The sequence below is a fragment of the Kwoniella dendrophila genome, chromosome 1, assembly GCF_036810415.1.
Source record: "Kwoniella dendrophila CBS 6074 chromosome 1, complete sequence".
NCBI classification, from domain to species: domain Eukaryota; kingdom Fungi; phylum Basidiomycota; class Tremellomycetes; order Tremellales; family Cryptococcaceae; genus Kwoniella; species Kwoniella dendrophila.
In genome coordinates, this window is record NC_089476.1 from 2,310,467 (window position 1) to 2,330,212 (window position 19,746).

General features: G+C 39.1%; 7 protein-coding genes across 7 annotated transcripts; 3 read left to right on the top strand and 4 right to left on the bottom strand.

Moving 5' to 3' along the window:
- Positions 1 to 606: 606 nt before the first annotated feature.
- L201_000826 (uncharacterized protein) lies at positions 607 to 2,369 on the bottom strand (the record flags this gene model as incomplete). The annotated part of the gene is made up of 10 exons (XM_066216622.1): positions 607 to 643; positions 722 to 820; positions 904 to 995; positions 1,089 to 1,271; positions 1,356 to 1,446; positions 1,540 to 1,597; positions 1,689 to 1,765; positions 1,919 to 2,013; positions 2,110 to 2,178; positions 2,277 to 2,369. The coding sequence occupies 10 exons, from the start codon at positions 2,367 to 2,369 to the stop codon at positions 607 to 609; spliced, it is 894 nt and encodes a 297-aa protein (XP_066072719.1).
- A 571-nt stretch (positions 2,370 to 2,940) lies between these two features.
- Positions 2,941 to 5,005, bottom strand: L201_000827 (uncharacterized protein; the record flags this gene model as incomplete). The annotated part of the gene is made up of 10 exons (XM_066216623.1): positions 2,941 to 2,977; positions 3,060 to 3,158; positions 3,242 to 3,336; positions 3,464 to 3,646; positions 3,735 to 3,825; positions 3,977 to 4,034; positions 4,113 to 4,189; positions 4,270 to 4,364; positions 4,442 to 4,510; positions 4,583 to 5,005. 10 exons carry the CDS (start codon positions 5,003 to 5,005, stop codon positions 2,941 to 2,943), a joined length of 1,227 nt encoding a protein of 408 aa, XP_066072720.1.
- Positions 5,006 to 5,406: 401 nt separating this feature from the next.
- L201_000828 (uncharacterized protein) lies at positions 5,407 to 7,136 on the bottom strand (the record flags this gene model as incomplete). Its single annotated transcript, XM_066216624.1, has 11 exons — positions 5,407 to 5,440; positions 5,523 to 5,621; positions 5,699 to 5,738; positions 5,796 to 5,853; positions 5,915 to 6,064; positions 6,142 to 6,226; positions 6,286 to 6,340; positions 6,423 to 6,499; positions 6,592 to 6,692; positions 6,980 to 7,048; positions 7,092 to 7,136. 11 exons carry the CDS (start codon positions 7,134 to 7,136, stop codon positions 5,407 to 5,409), a joined length of 813 nt encoding a protein of 270 aa, XP_066072721.1.
- Positions 7,137 to 7,883: 747 nt separating this feature from the next.
- Positions 7,884 to 12,223, top strand: L201_000829 (uncharacterized protein; the record flags this gene model as incomplete). Its single annotated transcript, XM_066216625.1, has 6 exons — positions 7,884 to 9,579; positions 9,641 to 9,967; positions 10,054 to 10,273; positions 10,330 to 10,621; positions 10,697 to 11,434; positions 11,507 to 12,223. The coding sequence occupies 6 exons, from the start codon at positions 7,884 to 7,886 to the stop codon at positions 12,221 to 12,223; spliced, it is 3,990 nt and encodes a 1,329-aa protein (XP_066072722.1).
- Positions 12,224 to 12,664: 441 nt separating this feature from the next.
- Positions 12,665 to 15,246, top strand: L201_000830 (uncharacterized protein; the record flags this gene model as incomplete). The annotated part of the gene is made up of 14 exons (XM_066216626.1): positions 12,665 to 12,880; positions 12,993 to 13,057; positions 13,162 to 13,256; positions 13,351 to 13,469; positions 13,540 to 13,602; positions 13,668 to 13,721; positions 13,787 to 13,849; positions 13,917 to 14,037; positions 14,119 to 14,147; positions 14,200 to 14,271; positions 14,328 to 14,518; positions 14,615 to 14,801; positions 14,887 to 15,048; positions 15,136 to 15,246. 14 exons carry the CDS (start codon positions 12,665 to 12,667, stop codon positions 15,244 to 15,246), a joined length of 1,548 nt encoding a protein of 515 aa, XP_066072723.1.
- Positions 15,247 to 15,674: 428 nt separating this feature from the next.
- Positions 15,675 to 17,788, top strand: L201_000831 (GMP synthase [glutamine-hydrolyzing]; the record flags this gene model as incomplete). Its single annotated transcript, XM_066216627.1, has 6 exons — positions 15,675 to 15,752; positions 15,816 to 15,854; positions 15,940 to 16,000; positions 16,105 to 16,364; positions 16,504 to 16,853; positions 16,939 to 17,788. The coding sequence occupies 6 exons, from the start codon at positions 15,675 to 15,677 to the stop codon at positions 17,786 to 17,788; spliced, it is 1,638 nt and encodes a 545-aa protein (XP_066072724.1).
- Positions 17,789 to 18,088: 300 nt separating this feature from the next.
- L201_000832 (uncharacterized protein) lies at positions 18,089 to 19,668 on the bottom strand (the record flags this gene model as incomplete). Its single annotated transcript, XM_066216628.1, has 6 exons — positions 18,089 to 18,314; positions 18,398 to 18,480; positions 18,617 to 18,907; positions 19,024 to 19,318; positions 19,419 to 19,537; positions 19,606 to 19,668. 6 exons carry the CDS (start codon positions 19,666 to 19,668, stop codon positions 18,089 to 18,091), a joined length of 1,077 nt encoding a protein of 358 aa, XP_066072725.1.
- Between the last annotated feature and the right edge of the window lie 78 nt (positions 19,669 to 19,746).

A 19,746-nucleotide genomic window follows, 5' to 3' on the forward strand; every position in this document is an offset into this window, starting at 1 on the left:
TAAAGTGCACTCTGAATTCCCAAGAAGGTATGTTCACATAGCTATGACACCATTTTCCGTTCAAATTTTTCAGTCAGTCCCATGGTGTTTCGGATCGGATTCATAATTCACATTTTTAGGAGTTTAACAGTCATTAAACCAATACATGCACATGTCGCCTTATACGAAAATGAGCGGGATCTCCCTACCTTATTTGGTGCGAACGAATATTACAGTAATTTCTGCTACTTTCCCTGGTTGTTATCGTCGTAGCCTCCAGCTAAAATGAGCAAATAATGAGCTCGCTTGTTACATATCTCATTAAATTGACGTCATCTCTTCTAATCTGTTGAAATCAATATAAGGGTCACAGTAAGATACGAGTAGTGAGGAGCTGGGGGGTGTGAGGGGGTTAACATTTTAATCGTCTCCCTACCCTTTCGGATTACCGCCGGCGGCATAAGATACAGCACAGTGGTACCCTAAAAACGTGTGAGGTCACTGAAATGAAATTAAGAGATTAACAGATAATTCGTAATGTCATCGTAATCAAGGAATGAGAGAAGATTTCAGTGCATATTTCGACGCAATAAATACATTATGGGACATTTTTGTCTCCTGCTTTCTTCAGACTTTCTTTCCACCATTCATATATTGTTTACCCCTACAAAATTGTCCAAGACTGTATCAGCTCCACTAATTAGAGAAGTAAAGGTTGCTAGGAGAATGTCGATCAACTCACAAGTCGGTCAGAGCCCCTTTGTCATCCAATAATCTATTAGTTTCGTCCACATTATGCAAGTTGGCGGAATCAATCATTGCTCCAAACCAAGCATATTTACTATAAGAGCATTATTGAACAATATGAGTATTGGCGATGCTTCATACGTATATCATTACCGAAAGGAATTTCGAGTTGCTCACATGATCCATTCCTGTTGATCTAACCAATTCATAGTATTTTCCATGTAGGTACTAACTTGTTCGATTTCCGGATGCGGATCTGTGTTGAAGTGCTAGAAATCGAAACAAGGTGAATTGACAATTAACTTTGGTATTTTGCTAAGATCACACACAAAAGGTTATCAAATTGGGAATCTAGTACTTACATAACAAGCAAATTCGGATATAATCATAGGTAATCCAAGATCTCTATGCATATCTGATAAAGTATTCTTAAAGTAAGTTACATCTGTGCTATAAAGATGAGTTAATAAGTAATCTGGTTTGTATTGACAATTTCCCCATGAATCTATAGCTGAATATTCCGGACAAATCAGGTTCATGAAATCCTATGACGGTGATTAGCAGAGGCATTAGAATACAATCGCAGCGATATGCATGGAACAAGTGAAATATAAGCACTCGTAACTCACCAAAATCCAAGTTTTGTTGGAAGCCATGACAGGTGATGCAACTTTGACGTTGGGATATCGTTCTCTAATTTTGACAACTTGCTCCTTCCATCTATCAATATAAAATGGATTAGCTAGATTCAAGGAATGATACAATGGATAATGCAGGATAATAGTGGCTCAAAATACATTTCAGATAACTTACTTGTCGGAAGCTTCAGCAGGTTCGAGATCAATTGAAACTCCCACGTGAGCGGGAAGATCTGCAATGGTAAATTTATACAATTAGAGAGTTGAATGGCAATTATCGGTAAGGCCCTGTACTGTATCAATTAATGTTTATGAGAGACTTACCAGGTTCGTTGTATCCTAATAGAGTCGTAAATCCCTCTTGAAAAGATGCTTTGTCATCTAAAAATTCTGTACTCCATCTTAGGGATTCAAATAGTTTCAAGTATCAACGACAAAAAAAAATCATCAATGTTCAGTACTCTATTCGAATCCAGTATTTTGCTTTTGCTTGCATTGCAATTTGCAATCGATAACCTTACAATCTAAAACGAATTTAAAATTTGGAAACTTACAGCATTGGAATAAATTCAGCATCAATCGTTACATTATCAGCCTGCATTACACCTTGATTCCAATTTTTGTGCCAATTGAACCACCATGAAACGGTCTGTCAATCAATACCCAAATTTAACAGTAAGAATGTACAGTACACAGTATCTCTGATGTCGTTATTTCGGGTCATCGACGGTATGAGATCACTTACAGAATCAGGAGTGAAAAATTGTGATACAGGTGCTGCACTTCCTTCTTGTACGGGAAATCCTATACCTGCCTATAAAAGTTATATAAATGACGAATAAGCCTTTTACCGTCAGCGCGAAGAGCGAAATGATACTACTGTAAAAAATGAAATGGAATTTAACCGCTCACTTTCCCATTTGGTTTTGTTGCTCTTGCTTGATTTTCAACGGCGTTAGTAGCAGTGATTGCCAACAGCCAAATTGAAATAAAATTATAGTACATGCTGAATGAATTAATCATATGGTGTTAAGGTTGCAATCACCTTGGATGGGCAAAATCGATGACCTTCGATGTTGAAAAGCAAATATAACAATACTGAACTAAATGTCTCTTTCTTTACAGCCAGGCTTCTCGCTTGACCAATTTTATAGCTCATTTTTGATTTCTATCTAGCCTTTCAGTCTCTTGGGCCATGTTAAAGGTCGATGAAAGGAGTTGATCCAGTCAGCTGAACAGCCTTAAATAGACAAAGGTACCGAAAACACAATTATCCATTATACCTTGACTCATTGTTTCCCCTTGAGGGGTCCACTCATTAATCTTATAGGTGCCGCAAAATTCGCCCTTCGCTCAGAGTCCTGTCTTTCCGGGCAAAGGATTTTATCAGTATCCTGGAACCTCAATAGACCGAATAGCAATTGCACGGTTAATTAGAGACTTTCTGTTCAGAAATAATGCATACATCGCTAATAATTCTAGACCATTATGGTGTGAGGGTGGCTTGAGGATAATAGCAATTCGGCTGTATAGCTGGCATGAATTGACTTTGACGTGAACGTCTCCGGTATAATTATCAAATCTTCTTCCCTCCGTTCATATATTGTCTTCCTCTAGAACATCAAACACAATTTTGATCAGCTTCCTTCCCTATCACTATACCTTACAAACATTCTAGCTTTTGAGTTGACTCACAATTCGGTTATTGCGCCGCTCTCATCCATTAATCTGTTTGTTTCATACACGTCATGCAGATTTTCAGCAGCACGAGCAGCTCCAAACCAAGCATATTTTCTATTGTTAATCTTGATCAGCTTCATTTCATACAGGCTGAAAGATAGGTTTTGTGGTGGAAAGATAAGTTGAGAGGGACTTACACTACCCAATCTTGTTGATCTAACCAAGTCATAGCTTCTTCCATGAATTTACTAACTTGTTCTAATGATGGTGTAGGACGATTTTCGCTGAATTGCTAATGCAGATGAAATGTTTGCGATATTAGCATAGTTCTTCACCTTCTACAACTTATTGAGATCACTGATGTTTCCAGAGGCCGTAGCTAAGGATAATACTTTGTGTACGATTTGGGTGAGACTTACAAAACAAGCAAATTCAGATAGCACTACAGGCAATCCGAAGTCTCTATGTGTATCTGATAAAGTATTTCTGAAATAAGTTATATCTGTATTGTAAAGATGTAGAGATAAGTAATCTGGCTTATATTGACAATCACCCCACTCATTTGAAGCTGAATCGTCGGGACAGATAGATTTGAAGAATTCCTAATCGTTGTAAAACAGGTAGACGAAAATGAGAAATAATCAGTTTTCTGAACAGTACAGGCACACTACCATTTATTGTATTACTTACTACAAGCCATGTTTTGTTGGATGCCACCACAGGTGAATGAACTTTGATCCCTGAATATTGTTGACGAATCTGAATTATCTGAGTTTTCCATCTGCAATTTGAACACAATATCAGTATATGTGGCAACAAAATGGTCTAACCAAGATGTAGCTAGCAAATTGAGATCTCGGTGGTTTCCACATAGCTCATATTGTCCATGTATATGAAACGTGCCCATCCGAATATCGATTAAGACTGCTCACTTTTCGGCTGCGGCAGAAGGCTCTAGATAAGATGCGACTCCTCCATTACCTTTGAGATCTACAGTTCGTCGCAATCAGTTTTTCTGTTGAAACTCATTTGTTCCTCCGTACGGCGTGGATGACATAAGGTACTTACCAGGCTCATTATACCCCATCATTTCATTAATTCCGTCCTGGAAAGACACGGAGTTATCAAGGTATTCTGCCCCAAATCTAGATTTTATATCGAAGATCAGCTTCAACTTATCCACTAGTACTGAATACACGTATCGCATTAAAGAATGATCACGTACATCATGGGAATGAATTCCGCATTGATCTTTACCCCATCCGAGTTCACTAAAGGTGAATTCCAATTCTTGTTCCAGTTGAACCACCAAGACACAGCCTGTTGTTGCAGTTGATAATACATATCATCAGCCTGTTCTCCATATATACTATCAGAAATTAGACTATTCCACTTACCGAGTCAGCGCTAAAGAATTGCTTGATTGGAGCCACATCTACCTCCTGTACCGGCCATCCTATACCTGCCTGATAAGGGTAAAATAGATTTGACATCAATTCACAGGTTTTATCGGATAGTTCCAGGAAGGTCTAGCTCACCTTTCCGCTAACTCGTGAATTAGTTATAGAATTGTTACTTGCCGTACCGCTACTACTAGACGGCAAATTTGAAGCGGTCACGCTAGCTTCTCCATTCAACATTGTCGAAGAATGAGATTGGGATGAGGAGTTAACAGCAGAACTCGCGGTGCTCGAAGCTGGGTAGCTTGTTGCGCTGTCGGTTCGTGATATCGAGTCGCTTCGCACTGGTCCAATTTTTGTTGAAATTGCAACAGGAACCGAAGCTGAAGAGAATGTTGGCGGATTAGCTACCAGAGCATGTCCGCCAATGGGATTATCTATGGCTGAACTGGTCGAAGGGCTGCACCCTCTTTTGATCTTGGTTTTGGCTCCATGCACAAGGGGGATACCTAAAATTGAGATCAGTATAGTGAGTTTTCGGTTGATAGGGAAAGTTTTCATGTCGGTTCAGTCGTTAATTACTAATACTGATATTCTTGGTGAAATAGGTTACACTAGTGAGTAGGATAAGAAATACCTTGAGATTGGGCTTGAACGAGAACTTGATTTGTAGTTAACAATAAGAATCTTCAATAGACATTAGATCTTTATAGTTCCTCAACTGACTAAGCGGTGCATATTGAAGGAATGCAATACCCATCGATATCCCTGATGTCTAAAAGGTATGTTTCGACTGCGCTGTACTTCATCGTTTGTATCCTTCCAGGGGTCATATAGATAATTCAGTAATCCTTTGAAGCTATCGCTTGACTTCCTTTCATCTCGTATACGTCATTTAAAGCTAGTCGACTATTTTCCCACAGAGCTACCGTTGGATTTTTCACAGTCATGCTCTCTACGATCTAAGCATGTCCTCCACTGATGTATTGATGTCCTCTGCAAGCAGTCGCTTTTTCAGCATGTATACTCGTTTTCATTTGGTAAGGCACAAACGAAAGGTATAAGTTACGGCACTCACAAAGCAGTTATGTTCCCATTCTCATCCATAAGCCTGTTATATTCATGTACACCGTGAAGATGATACGAGTTACGGCATGCTCCAAACCATGAGTATTTGCTATCAATGAAGTCAGTGCAGATCATTAGCTTGCATCGTCCGGGTGACCCAGACATATGAGGAAATAGAGGCCTCACTAAATATACGAGGTTTCATCTAGCCATTTTGTTGTTTGACCTATTTATATGCTTTAATTGATCTGCTATTCAATATGTATAAATTGTACAGACTCACCCATAAAATCATGAACTTGTTGCTGGTTTTGCGGTCCAGGTACGTTAGGGTCAAAGCTCTGGTATTATAATGAGCAACTATACTTGGGAAAGCTCCACTGAAAGCCTCGAACTACTCACCTGCATAGCAAATTCAGTCAAGATAATAGGTAATCCGAAGACATTCCAGTAATTCTCTATGATATTTACGAATGATTCAAATGTGGTTGTATATACATGAACAGCGAGGTATGATGGTTTAGCTTCCTGTGGAATTAGCGAAAAGAATTCCTGTTCGATGTATGAACAATATACCGTTAGTGATGCTTGGCTATTGAACAAGTAGTATAAACATATAGTGCACTCACCTTGAGCCATTCAACACTTCCTGCTACTGCTGGAGACACTAGTTTCTGATCGGGTCGAGTGATCCATTTCGACATGTCGACCCAACTATCATAACAGATTATTTAGCTAGTCGATATCATGCTACTCGTACGGCAGATACTCACGAGGGAACCGCATCTTTCGGACTAGTTTTGCGAGCTACAGCTGGATCTACGTGATCTATATTCTTCCGTCTCAGCTCCAGTCATCATCATGATGTTCTTAGAGATCGAATTTGCCAGGAAAATCACCGGTTACGTACCAGGTTCATTGAATCCCATGAGTAATTCCCATCCCGGCTGAAGGAAATTACCATCGTTCACTAATTCGGGCGACCATCTGTATTTGAGTCTGATTGATTAGCTTATTTCACTGAACCAGGTTAGAGGGGCTGTTTTATTTGTGCAGCTTATCATGAAACATTTACTCACACCATAGGTAGGAATTCCGCATTGATCACCAGGTCAGGCGATGTTTCAGGCAGAACAGGACCTTTCCAGTGCTTGTTCCAATTCCAATGCCAGGTGAGCTTCTGTTGGAAATGCAGGTTCAGATCAGCTATCATTTGTTTCCCTTGTAGGGTGGCAGCTACAAATGGCAGAAGCAATAGCTAGTCATGATCGGTAACTATCGAGAAGCCATGGCGCAAAAGCCATCAATACATAAAGAAAAAGAGCAGAGAGTAGCGGAAAAGCAGATGTAGGGGGATGTATAAGCAAGAAAGGTAAGGATGCTGAATCTCCGAATCCCCAGTGGATAGATTATCATGTTTGGGAAAATTTTGACTGCAATCAAAGATGATGTGAACCCAGAACTTACTGATCCAAGTTCAAAGAATTTAGCAACTGGGTTTGATGTCTTCTCCTGAGCCGGCCAACTGATACCCGCCTACATCCTATATAAGCTTCGATGGAGCTAACGTCGAGCTCACCTTGCCAGGAAAGTCTTGGTCACCATTGCATCTGTCACTCATCATGATGCTGGAGCTATCATTACACTATTATGTTTAAGCGAAGGTGAGAGATGCTACTGCCAAGGACAGAGAGAATTGGAGAAAGGTTAAAATGACAGCGGTCAGAGCGTTTAGCTCATTGTTGCTCTTGCTATTCTTTCCCAATATTGTTTTGCGGGGTCTCCGGTATTCGCAGTGTTCGGCGATGTCCACCGGTTACATCGCTTCGCTTTGGTTCCTTTATCTGACTGCTTTGTGTGAATTATAGTGAGAATGAGTATAAGCTGACGTTCAAGTAACATAATGATAGCAGCCACCCCTTAATTCATGACGACTCTTATCATCCTGATCACTCACATACCATATACCAAGACCGGTACACTCCCAATCAAGGACTAGGCAAGAGCAACGAAGGCTTATTGCTGCTATAGATGCGGCTCTATCATCCAGGGCAGAACTCAACCCCTTCTCGCGTAATTTGATCCGAGCGTAGGGTTTATCATCAACGCGTAGCTCTAATATACCCTTATATAGTTTTGCGAACGAAAACAACAATATCATTCAACTGCTTAGATCAGCCAAAACATTGATTTATCTACTTCCATATATCGAAATTTTATGAATCAAATCTCTTCAGTGAGTGAATGATACTCCCATATATGTTCGACCCGTGTTAATTCAGCGGTGGCGATAATACCTGAAATCAGCCGGTATGACCGGTATCGAAATTGATAGCTGATTGAGGACATTCTGTCAACAGAACCCACCGTAATGGTATCTCATACTTCTTCGTATGACAAAGCATCCTCACTATCTATCCTTCAATCACCTATAAGTTCGATCTCAACAGATTCACAAGCATCCACATCATCTTATCCCACTTCATCCAACTACACTGGTAATCCTAATCCACAACGACCAAATTTGCCTACACCTCCACCATCAGATCGTCGACCTCCTCCAAAGGGTAGAACAGGCCAACATCAGAATGGTGGTCATAAGCTGATGAAGAGCTTGAGAAAGGGTAAAGAGCGAGATAGGCAAGTGCAGAGTACTGGAGATATCGAGGAGGACTGGACATTAGAAGGTATACCTCCTCCTTCATCTTTTCATGGTATAACCCCGAAATTGGAAGGTAGAAGAGCTAGCTCAGACACCACTCAGACTGTCGGCAGCTCTACTAGTTCTATCCGAGAAGGTCATGGAAGTGAAATACCGCCCAAAGATGTTATAGACAGAAAGGAAAAGAAATCTAAAGGTCGTGGAATCGTTAAAAAGACTTCAAGGTTATTCAGCAGAGACAAAGAAAATGAAAAATCACCTGAATATGAACAGTCAAACGGAACATCCTCACTTAATCCTATACCAACTACTAGACAAACATCTTACTCATCAGCACATTCAAGTGATTCTCATAATACAACAGCGACTGGCCATTCCGTTAAACGTAATAATCTTAGTCAATTTCCCTCAGTTAATCGTCCTGTATCAAGTCATTCTAGACCAAAATCACCAAACAAACTCAAATCACACTCACGAAGAGCTTCGCAAGATTCTTCAGCTTCTTCCTGGAGAGCAAGATCAGTAAGAACAGGATCATCCCCTCATGAACCTTATGCATCAAGCGATGTAGGGGTACCTATACCTTCCAGGCGAGGGTCTAGTCTGAGTGCATCAGTTCCTGGATTATCAAGAGATTCATTACCGCAACCAGGTTCAACGTCAGGTACCAGCAGCTCGATTCATCCGCCGTCAGTAAACTCCAGGAGTCCGGACACATTCCCCTCCAGAATGTCAACTTGGTTTTCCCATCTTCTACCTTCAACGTCCACAACAACGATACAAGAAGGTTCATCTATGATATCACCTCCGCTGTCTATATCCACAACAGATTCACCTCCGCCTTTACCACCATCGCCAATGAGAAAGCCTCCTTCAGCAGCAGCAAGTTTCCTCAACGCTGCCAGACAAAGAGCTGTTGATGGGGTCAGACATCTATTAGACTCGGAAGCTCAGCCTGATAAATGCCCAGACACTATATGGGTAATGGGAGTCGGTCATACCGGTTGGAGACCTACAACTCCCAACGCATCATCAAGTTCTGTCAACTTACCTGATTTGCAAGATCCAGCTGTTAGTAGCGGAGCAGTCGAAGATAGAGAGAGACGTGGATCTGCAGAGTCCAATAAGCTGTCACCGCCTTCGAAAAACGATGTAGGTGCTCTCCGACCTTCAGCTTGGTCAAAGAAACAGAAAGAACAGTCTGCCACAAGTAAAGCAAATCCTTCATCCACTCCACCTCCAAGAGGTTTCTCCAATCTATTTACAGCTTCTACACTATCTCTAGCTTTACCTGCCTCGATATCTGGTGGGTCACCCAGTAAAGAAGGATCAAATGCCAATGAAAGTCCAGGAAAGAGTAGAAAAGACAGGAAGGAGAAGGAGATACTGAGGTGGCCCGATCAATGTAAGCTGTTGAGCAATGCTCAATTGACCCTTGTAGCCCGACTGACGGGTTTGGTAACTAGTCTACGATGACTTCAGATCAGTCGTCTGGTGCACATACCGGTCACAATATGCTCCGATATTATCATTGCCTAATAACCAGCTTATACCTTCCCCGCAAGCCTATTATTCAGCTTTCGGACCTCCTGCAGATATATCCATAGAACCCAGCTCTTTTGCTGCGACTTCGTCTGGGGCAACATCCGGTATACCAACTCGTCCCTCTGGAACAGGATGGAGCTGGAGTAGATCAGAGGGTGGGTTGACTAGCGATGCCGGCTGGGGTTGTATGTTAAGGACTGGTCAAAGTATGCTGGCAAATGCTCTTGTGCATCTTCATCTTGGTCGAGGTGAGTCCGGTGTCTATGATAACTACATTCCACGCGATGTCCAAACTCTTCAGCATCTATATTAGCTGATCGTTTCCCTGATACAGATTGGAGGTTACATAGTAAACCTTCTACCACGCTGACTTCACCTTCCGAATTGGCGGATCTACAGCGCTATGCTGAATATGTTAAAATAATATCTTGGTTTTTAGACGATCCATCACCGTTGTGTCCATTCAGTGTACATAGAATGGCTCTGATAGGTAAAGAATTAGGAAAAGAAGTTGGGGAATGGTTTGGGCCCAGCACAGCTGCTGGTGCACTGAAGTGAGTCTTCTCATATAATTTCATCGTCAAAGCTCTTTACTGATGCTTTTAGTCAGGACCCTAACGAATTCCTTCGCTCCTTGCGGCTTGGCGGTTTCCACGGCAACGGACAGTATAATCTACAAGTCTGAGGTCTACCAAGCCTCCAACCTATCATCAGCTGGATGGAACATACCGTCACTTCCTCATCAGAGTACCAAGAATGGCAGAGATGTACCTATCCAGAGACAATCATCCAGCTCTACTGAGAAGAGTGGTACTGTATGGGGCGATAAAGCTGTTCTGATACTAGTCGGGATCAGGTTAGGCTTAGACGGTGTTAATCCGATATACTACGAGAGTATCAAGGTGAGTTATATGCTTTCTTGGTTATAACAGTCTGTGGCCTCGAGGTTCTGACGTTTTTGTGCTGCCCGTCCTCAGGAATTATTTGTATTCCCTCAATCTGTAGGTATAGCAGGTGGTCGGCCGTCCTCTTCCTACTATTTTGTTGGATCTCAAGCAAACTCCCTGTTCTACCTCGATCCTCACTTGACTCGTCCCGCTGTACCTCTAGAGACACCGCCTGCGCCAACTGGCGCGTCCGCTCCCGGCTTGTCGTCCCTTCAATCGGATGCAGATCCCGTAGTCCGTGACTCATCTACGACGTCAAGTGAAGATGTAAAATACAAGCTAGATGTGGTCGATGTGGATGATATATCGAGTGACGAATCGAATGATAGTGATGTTGCGTCATCTCCTTCGACGAGAATTAGCAAGGTCAGAAAGGCGAGAGGAACTTCAAAACAGGCTATACGTTTATCTGCAAAAGGTACAACACCGCCTAAACCTCAAATTCCCGCCACTGGTGCTGAGCAACACCAGCAGGATGATTCTGAGTCACCCACACCTCGTGCAGCTGCCACCTCTACTTCGCCACTACCTCCTTCTGTTTCTGCTACTTCAGAAGCGCCACATCACGCTCATCATCCTCTTGACACCCTACCAGTTGATCCTGAGATACAATGGTGGGTCAATGCATATCCTGAACAAGCTTTGCGAACGTTCCATTGCGAGAAAGTAAAGAAAATACCTTTGAGTGGATTAGATCCAAGTATGTTATTAGGTTTCTTGATTAGAAACGACGATGACTGGGCAGATTTCGTAGAAAGAGCTAGCAAAGTAAGTTGATCCCATTCCCCGCTGAAAATATACACAGGTGCTCAATGCTGATACTGTGTTTTTTGCTATCAGTTACCGCATAAAATCTTTAGTGTTCAAGATGAACCACCAACATGGGATGTGGATTCCGATACAGAATTACAATCGGTTTCTGAACCTGGCGAACCGAGTTTAGATGATGAGGAGATCGAGAGCGTACCAATAAGCAGTAATCGACAACCGCTTTTGTCTTCAGTGCATTCTCAGGCTAAGAAGGATTTTGAAGAAAGCGAAAAGCCTGAAGAGGATGAAGACGACAGCTTTGTGGTATCAAATACAACAGTAAAAGCTGTTGACATCATTTCCGATAAGACAAGAAAAATGGGTATAAATGATGGGGATGAAGAAGAAGAAGAAGAAGAAGAAGAGGATTGGACGGAAGGAGGTGGTACTCCATCAAGTCAAAAACCAGTTTTAGTTGAAATTCCCACTCCTACGACTACAAGACAAGCAAGTTGGCCTAAATCGAACAATAATAATGATTTCACTTCACAAAGAGAACAAGTAGAAACGATAAAACCATTTAATAATCAAGAAGGTGTACCATTTCCTACGACGAGAACACCAATGATGATAATGAACGATTTGAAATCAGACGAGAATAAAAATGATGATAAGAGAAAACCTGGTATACCGACGGCTTTGAGGCCAAGAAGACCTTTATTAGAAGAACAAAGAATGAGAACTGGAAGTTGGGTAGATCCCTCACCAGTCAGAGGTGAAGCTCCAAATGGTGATAATTTATTATAACTTTCACCTTGTTCACAAATCATATATAAAGTGGAATAAATCAATGTGCAAGCTCCGTTGTATTTGCAGTAGTTTCAAGAATTCAGATAATAAACTATGATATATATTCATGCTTGTTCTTCTTGTACAATATCATATTTGTATGTAACGAGAAAATGCATTCTTTGAAGTCATTTCAAGATAACTTAGTGCAGTAGATAACCAACTTGTAGAGGAAGTAACCCATGTGGTGAATAACCGGATTAGGCCGATTGAATGTACCGATCAGGTCCACAACAGATAAGCTCATCCTCAATACAAAGGATCTGCAGACTATACATCTACCTTCTCCTCTTCCATATCAAGTCGATATATGAATATAACATTATAGCTTCTTCATCATTTTGTAGGAAGCCTCTATCAATCTAGACGATAGCTAATCATCTTGTGTCTGACCTCAGGATGCGACTTTACGCATCTATTTTAACTCTTCTCCCTTTAATCTCGGCAATTCAAATCCCCCACATTCCCTCATCGCAAGATGTATTAAATGTAGCAGATACTTTCCTTCATTCTTCTGATCAACAACATCCAAGTACTACATTAGGGTATGCTAGTGATATTAACTTAGAAAATGTTGGAGATGAATTCACGGTTCTGACTCATAATAAATTCCCTGTAAGTGTTTTCTACAAATAACAAAAAAATCAGGTGCCATTAAGTATATCATCGAAACTCGATCGGTACTTGATCAAGAAACTAACGGTAGCTGATTCTTGTATGTTCCCAGGATCATCGGGTAAGAATCAAATCTACAACAGGATGGTGTGATCCAGATGTAAGATCGTTCTCTGGGTAAGTTGAGTTGCATTTTACTATTCAACCATGATTGTCACACCATTGTCTGTCGTCTTTTCTTCCAGAGCCATTAAGCTGATCCTCTTTTGTTGACTATATAGATACCTTGATGTAGGTTACGGTAAAGAATTATTCTTCTACTTTTTCGAATCAAGATCAAAGCCAAAGGACGATCCTGTAATTATGTGGATTAATGGTATGTTCCAACTTTTTTAATAATCGAACTTTCTTGTTTTACTTCATCATGATAACATTTAGGCTAATCAATTTCTCATACTAACTTCATATAGGTGGTCCAGGATGTTCTTCATCTTTGGGAATGTTGATGGAATTAGGTCCATGTTCAGTTAAAGATGAACCAAAATCAGCTAACGATACTAAGGTTAACCCTTACTCATGGAATGAAAAAGTGAGCATATCAACTAGATGAGCTTTTCTCGATTTTTTTCTACTTCCAAAACTTAACGATTAAACAATAGGCAAATATCTTCTTCCTTGATGAACCTATTGGTGTAGGGTTTTCACACGCTGAACATGGTCAAGTAAGTCCATCACTTTGGTATCTGGTTAAAGATCAATAGCTTATTACGATTTCTTATGTTAATAGAGAGTATCCACAACTGAAGCCGCTGCCAAGGATGTACAAGCGTTCATCACAATTGTAAGCTGTCTCCTGTAATCGAAATAAATTGGAATTGAGACTGATGTTGATGATGATGACCACAGTTCTTCGAGGCATTCAAAGAATTCGAGAGCAGAGCGTTCCATATGGCTGGTGAATCTTACGGTGTAAGTTCATCTTACATCATCACATTCAAGCTCAAACATACATTGATATTCGATATCCATCACTTAGGGTCGATACCTTCCAGTATTTGCTTCTGCAGTTGTTGATGGTAATCGAAAATTAGTCAAGGATGGTAAAAAGCCAATCAACTTGCAAAGTGTCATGATTGGGAATGGTGTCACCGATCACTGTGAGTGCGAAATATCACTCATTCATGCAGCCATACATCAAGGAAAGAAAGGGCTAATTTGTCATGTTTAATGCCATATAGTCACTACGATAGAATCTTATTTCCCTTTCGTGAGTTGTATTTCGACAGTAATTCTTGGATTAGACTGATCAAATGCTTTAGCAATGTACCGTCAACGGAGATCTTTCCGAACCTGTACAGAATATCGCCAATTGTGTCTACATGGCTGAATCCGTTAGTTCCATCTGAATTATGGTTATATTGCGTTCTGCTTACCCTTTACACACCAGTTACCTAGATGTTCGAGACTCACACACAAAAACTGTATCGAATCTCATGATTACACAGCTTGCTCCATTGCTTTGAACTACTGCGAAGAAGTCTTGGAAACCTCGTTCTGGTCAGCCGGTGTAAACCCTTACGATGTGTCCATGAGCTGTTCTCCTCAAGAACTGAGTGATTCCCTTTGTTACCCTGTGACGTAAGTGAGCCTACAGCTCGTCCTGTTAAAGGCATTTGATTCTCTTGATGGGAAATACATATCTTGAGTTGGACTAACTTCATAGTTCTGATATAGCAAGAAAATCGGAACCTATCTCGATTTACCTGATGTGCGAAAGACATTGGGCGTACATGGAATGAAAGGAAACTGGTCTTCATGTGATAATGGAGTATTTAGAAGATTCGGTCAATCGTTAGATAGTACCGGTCAGACTTGGTTATACGTGACTGGGCTATTGGAAAGAGGAATTAGAGTATTGAATGTGAGTTATCCTAACATCTGGGGATTGGACTGTAAAACCGGTTCGGAACTTGCAACCTCTGACTGATGTGTTTTTTACACAATAGTACGTTGGTATGCGTGATTTCATCTGCAACCACATTGCCAACGAGATGTGGATGGAAAGACTGGAATGGACCGGACAAGCAGAGTACAATATGGCTGAATGGTCAGAATGGAATGTAGATAAAAAGGTAGCAGGTACTTATAAGACTGCTGGCAATCTGACTGTGAGTATTGATCTTTGTGATATTTCCTTAGACAAAACATCATATCCGTGATCTTATACATACTTATATACCTTTATATACTATTAGATGCTCAAAATTCGAGGTGCAGGACATATGGTACCGTATGATAAGCCTAAAGAAGCTTTGACCATGTTGACCTCATGGTTAGATGCTGGAGCGATTGGAGAAAGCGCTTAAATAGTAATACGTAGAAAAGAAGAATAGATCGGAACAGGTACATGACGATAGCAAGGTTGCAGTACGGATAGAAAAGTAGAATGAATAAATGCATACAGATTACATATCGATAAATACCATACCGAAATTGCCATACCTTAGATAAGGCATAGATAGCAGAATAGCGCTATGGTGATAGTTGTGAATGTAGATTGACTCGTGTTCAGGGTAATGTTGTATAAATTAAAGTTACCTGATATGGCAGGTTGAAAACAAAAATTTCAACTAACCTTGACATTTTTGACAACCGCGAATTAAGAGGTCCACTTGATGCTATAACTAACTATATTCTTTTTTTTTCGCTGTCTATTTTATCCCTTCTTCTTTGGTTTATTGATAACCCACGTCTTATATAGATAACATAGAAATATAGACAGAACCATTGCAAAATGTCTATCGCTACCGCTGCCGCCGACGAGATTCATAATTTGTATGATTCTATTTTGATCCTTGATTTCGGATCTCAAGTGAGTGTGATCATTCGGTATATCATGGACGAATTTGTTGCCTAACTTTTACTATGATTCTAGTACTCTCATTTAATCACTAGAAGATGTCGTGAAATCAATGTCAGTTTTTCTTAATGTTATGAGCAGGAGTGGAAGTATGTTATACTAATTGATTATATGATATTTCCTATGAATATATATACAGGTTTACTGTGAAATGTTACCATGTACACAAAAAATTGCTGATTTAAGTTGGAAACCTAAGGGTGAGTATAAGTGTTCAGATAGACATGAATTGGGAATCGAGAATGAGAAAAGTGAAAATCATTCAAAATACTGATAATGTCTTCTATTATTCATCCTTTTTCAGGTATTATCCTCTCCGGATCACCTTACTCAGTTTATGCAGCAGATGCACCACATGTTGATCCAGCAGTTTTCGAACAAGGTGTACCAGTTTTAGGTATTTGTTATGGATTACAAGAAATCGCTAGAACTCATGGTGGGAATGTTGATGCTCATACACATAGAGAATATGGTTATGCTAAGATCAAAGTTGAAAAAACTGGTAATAAATTACAAGATGCTTTGTTTGAAGGTATTGAAATGGAAGAAGATGGTGGATTACAAGTGAGTCGAATTCTCTCATTCATAAAGATGAAATAGATTACTAGGGATGACTGTCGAAAGGGGACAATGCAACCATCTTCAGCATATTGTTCTCGCTTTTATACTTAATAATCGTTTTCTTACACTTACTTTCTTTTAGGTATGGATGTCCCACGGTGATCAATTAACATCATTACCACCAAATTTTTCAGTTATAGCTTCAACACCAACATCACCTTTCACAGCTATATCACATAATGAAAAACCTTTATATGGTGTACAATTTCATCCTGAAGTTTCACATTCACCAAAAGGTAAAGAAGTTATTGCAGCTTTCATTAAAAATGTTTGTGGTATTAAAGGTGGTTGGTCAATGGATTCTTTCATTCCAAAAGAAATTGAAAGAATTAGAAAAATCTGTGGTGAAAAAGGTCAAGTTATAGGTGCTGTTTCAGGTGGTGTAGATTCTACTGTCGCTGCTAAATTAATGCATGAAGCTATTGGTGATAGGTGAGTGAATCTTTACTCTGATAGTATATCTTAGGCCACTGTTGCTGTGCAAGCTAATATCATTTGGAATTCAATTATACGCTAGATTCCACGCCATCATGGTCGACAATGGTGTATTGAGATTAGATGAAGCTGCCAAAGTACATCAAATGTTAACAGTCGATTTAGGTGTAAATTTAACTGTTGTTGATGCATCAGAATTATTCTTATCAAGATTGAAGGGAGTCGAAGATCCAGAAAAGAAAAGGAAAATAATTGGAAATACATTTATTGAAGTATTTGAAGAAGAAGCAGCCAAAATTGAAGCAGCTGCAGACAAAGAATTAGAAGAAAAAGGAGGTGAAGCCAAAGGAAAAATTGAATGGTTATTACAAGGAACATTATATCCTGATGTTATAGAATCAATTTCATTTAAAGGACCATCAGCAACAATTAAAACACACCATAATGTTGGTGGATTATTAGCAGATATGAAATTGAAATTAATTGAACCTTTAAGAGAATTATTTAAAGATGAAGTTAGAGCTTTAGGTAGATTATTAAATATTCCAGCACATTTAGTTGGGAGACATCCTTTCCCTGGACCTGGATTAGCTATTAGAATTTTAGGAGAAGTTACAAGAGATCAAATTAAAATATTACAACATGCTGATGATATTTATATTGAAGAAGTTAGAGCTGCAGGTTTATATGATCAAATTTCACAAGCTTTCGTTGCTCTTTTACCTGTAAAAGCTGTAGGTGTAGCAGGTGATATGAGAACATACGATCAAGTTGTAGCTTTAAGAGCTGTATCAACAGAAGATTTCATGACTGCAGATTGGTTCGTTTTCCCTCCTCAAGTCCTTAAGAAAATTTCTTCAAGAATTACAAATGAAGTTAAAGGTGTTAATAGAGTAGTTTACGATATCACATCAAAACCACCTGGAACGTGAGTTTGCCCTTCAACATTTCTATATTTGACTAAGGCATAAACTGACATTTCCCTTGTTACATACATCAGTGTTGAATGGCTTTAAACGAGGATGTCAATAACAACTAAATACTTATACTATCTGTTTCTCTTATCTTTTATTTGTCAGGCTTTATTTCATAGGATGCATAGATAATACATATCATAATAAAATATATATATAATCGGAGTGAAGCGGTCCAAGTTTGCTTCATATTGCTTTAGTTGACTGACCTGTCATTCACACCTTATGCGCTCCCGCTTTGTCAAGCTAATTTACAGACTATTCAACCAAAGCATCCATAATCATCTTGACTAAAATAGTATCATTCTTAGCATCTAATGGTTTGGTTTTATAATCTTTTCCATTTACAATAGCATCATACAATAAAGGTAATTCTAAAGTATATGGATCAACATATGTTGGTCTTACAATTTCTTCAGAGAAATCACCATTAGGTAATTGTTTTTGAATAGTCAGTTTGATTGGTAAACCTTTAACGTATGGTCTGGAATTGACACCGACAAAGTCAAATTAGTAATTGGAAATGGAAAATCAAGACTTCTTAAATATATCACTATATATACTCACGTATCATATTGGATTTTTACACGACTATCATTAGTGTATACTTCTACATGAGCATCGAAAACAGCTACTTCATCAATAGCCATCTAACAAATGAATATCAGACAAAGAACAAATAAAAAACAAATATTAGCTTCGCTTCTATAGATACTGATTTACTATTCCTCAAGAGCGTTCAAAAAGATCATAATAACAATTAAATCCACTATATTTAAAAATAACATTCCACCACCAAGATTTATCATCTTGATCATTACTTCTAGATGAAAATAAACATTTTTCAGGCATACCTAAAATATCTCTCATTAAAGATAAATCATGACTACCTAAACTATGTAATAAACTCCATGAATGTTCATTTCTTTTTTGATCTTTTTCTGAAACACTACTTTCTTCACCCGAGTTTTCAACCAAGTTTAATTTTATACGTTTTTTTAATTCTTCAGATGATGATGATGGATGATCTTGATAATATTTTTGATGTTGACCTGATTGTGAAGTAAAATATTTATTCTAAAGAACCGAATATGGAATCAAATTATATTAGTCTTTTACACGTCATAACACTCGTTCGTTCAAGGGGGAAAGAAAGATGCTATGGGATATATATTTTGAATAAATAGACTCACATTACCAATAATATCTCTTACTCTAACATATTTAATTTTTTTACCTTTAATTTCATCTTTTAATCTCTTTAAAGCTAATGAATATCTTCTCATATAACCAACAAAAATAACCACATTATTCTTGATTCGAGCTTGTTCAACTAAATCATATTCTTTTAAAGTTTGTGCCATTGGTTTTTCAATCATTATATGTTTACCAGCGTTAGCACATTGTATTATATGTTCAGCATGAAATTGATCTGCAGTTAAGATGAATACTAAATCAATTGATATTGGTGATGCTAAAAGATCAGTCCTGCACAGTCATTAGAAGACGATCATATTAGCGTCCTCTTATTACAAGTTACTTTTACAACTCATATCGCCCTCCCGGGTTCGAAGAGCAATCAACTCACACTGATGTAAATGTATTAGGTATACCAAATCTTTTACTACATAATTCTAGTGATTGTTTAGAAATATCACATAATGCAGTTATTTTAAACATATCAGATGCAACGATGAGATTAGGGATCTATATCACAATCAGATAATGATGGAATTAGTCATAAAAACCATGTTGAGATAACAATGAAAACTTACGTGTGCTATCTGTGCAACTTCACCACACCCTATAACAGCAACATTGAGAATCTTCTTGGACATCTTGGTTATTAGTTGTGAGCGAATATTGATCAAGGTATGATCAATTAGGTCAGAAGTTGTATTTTCAGTTCGATAAAT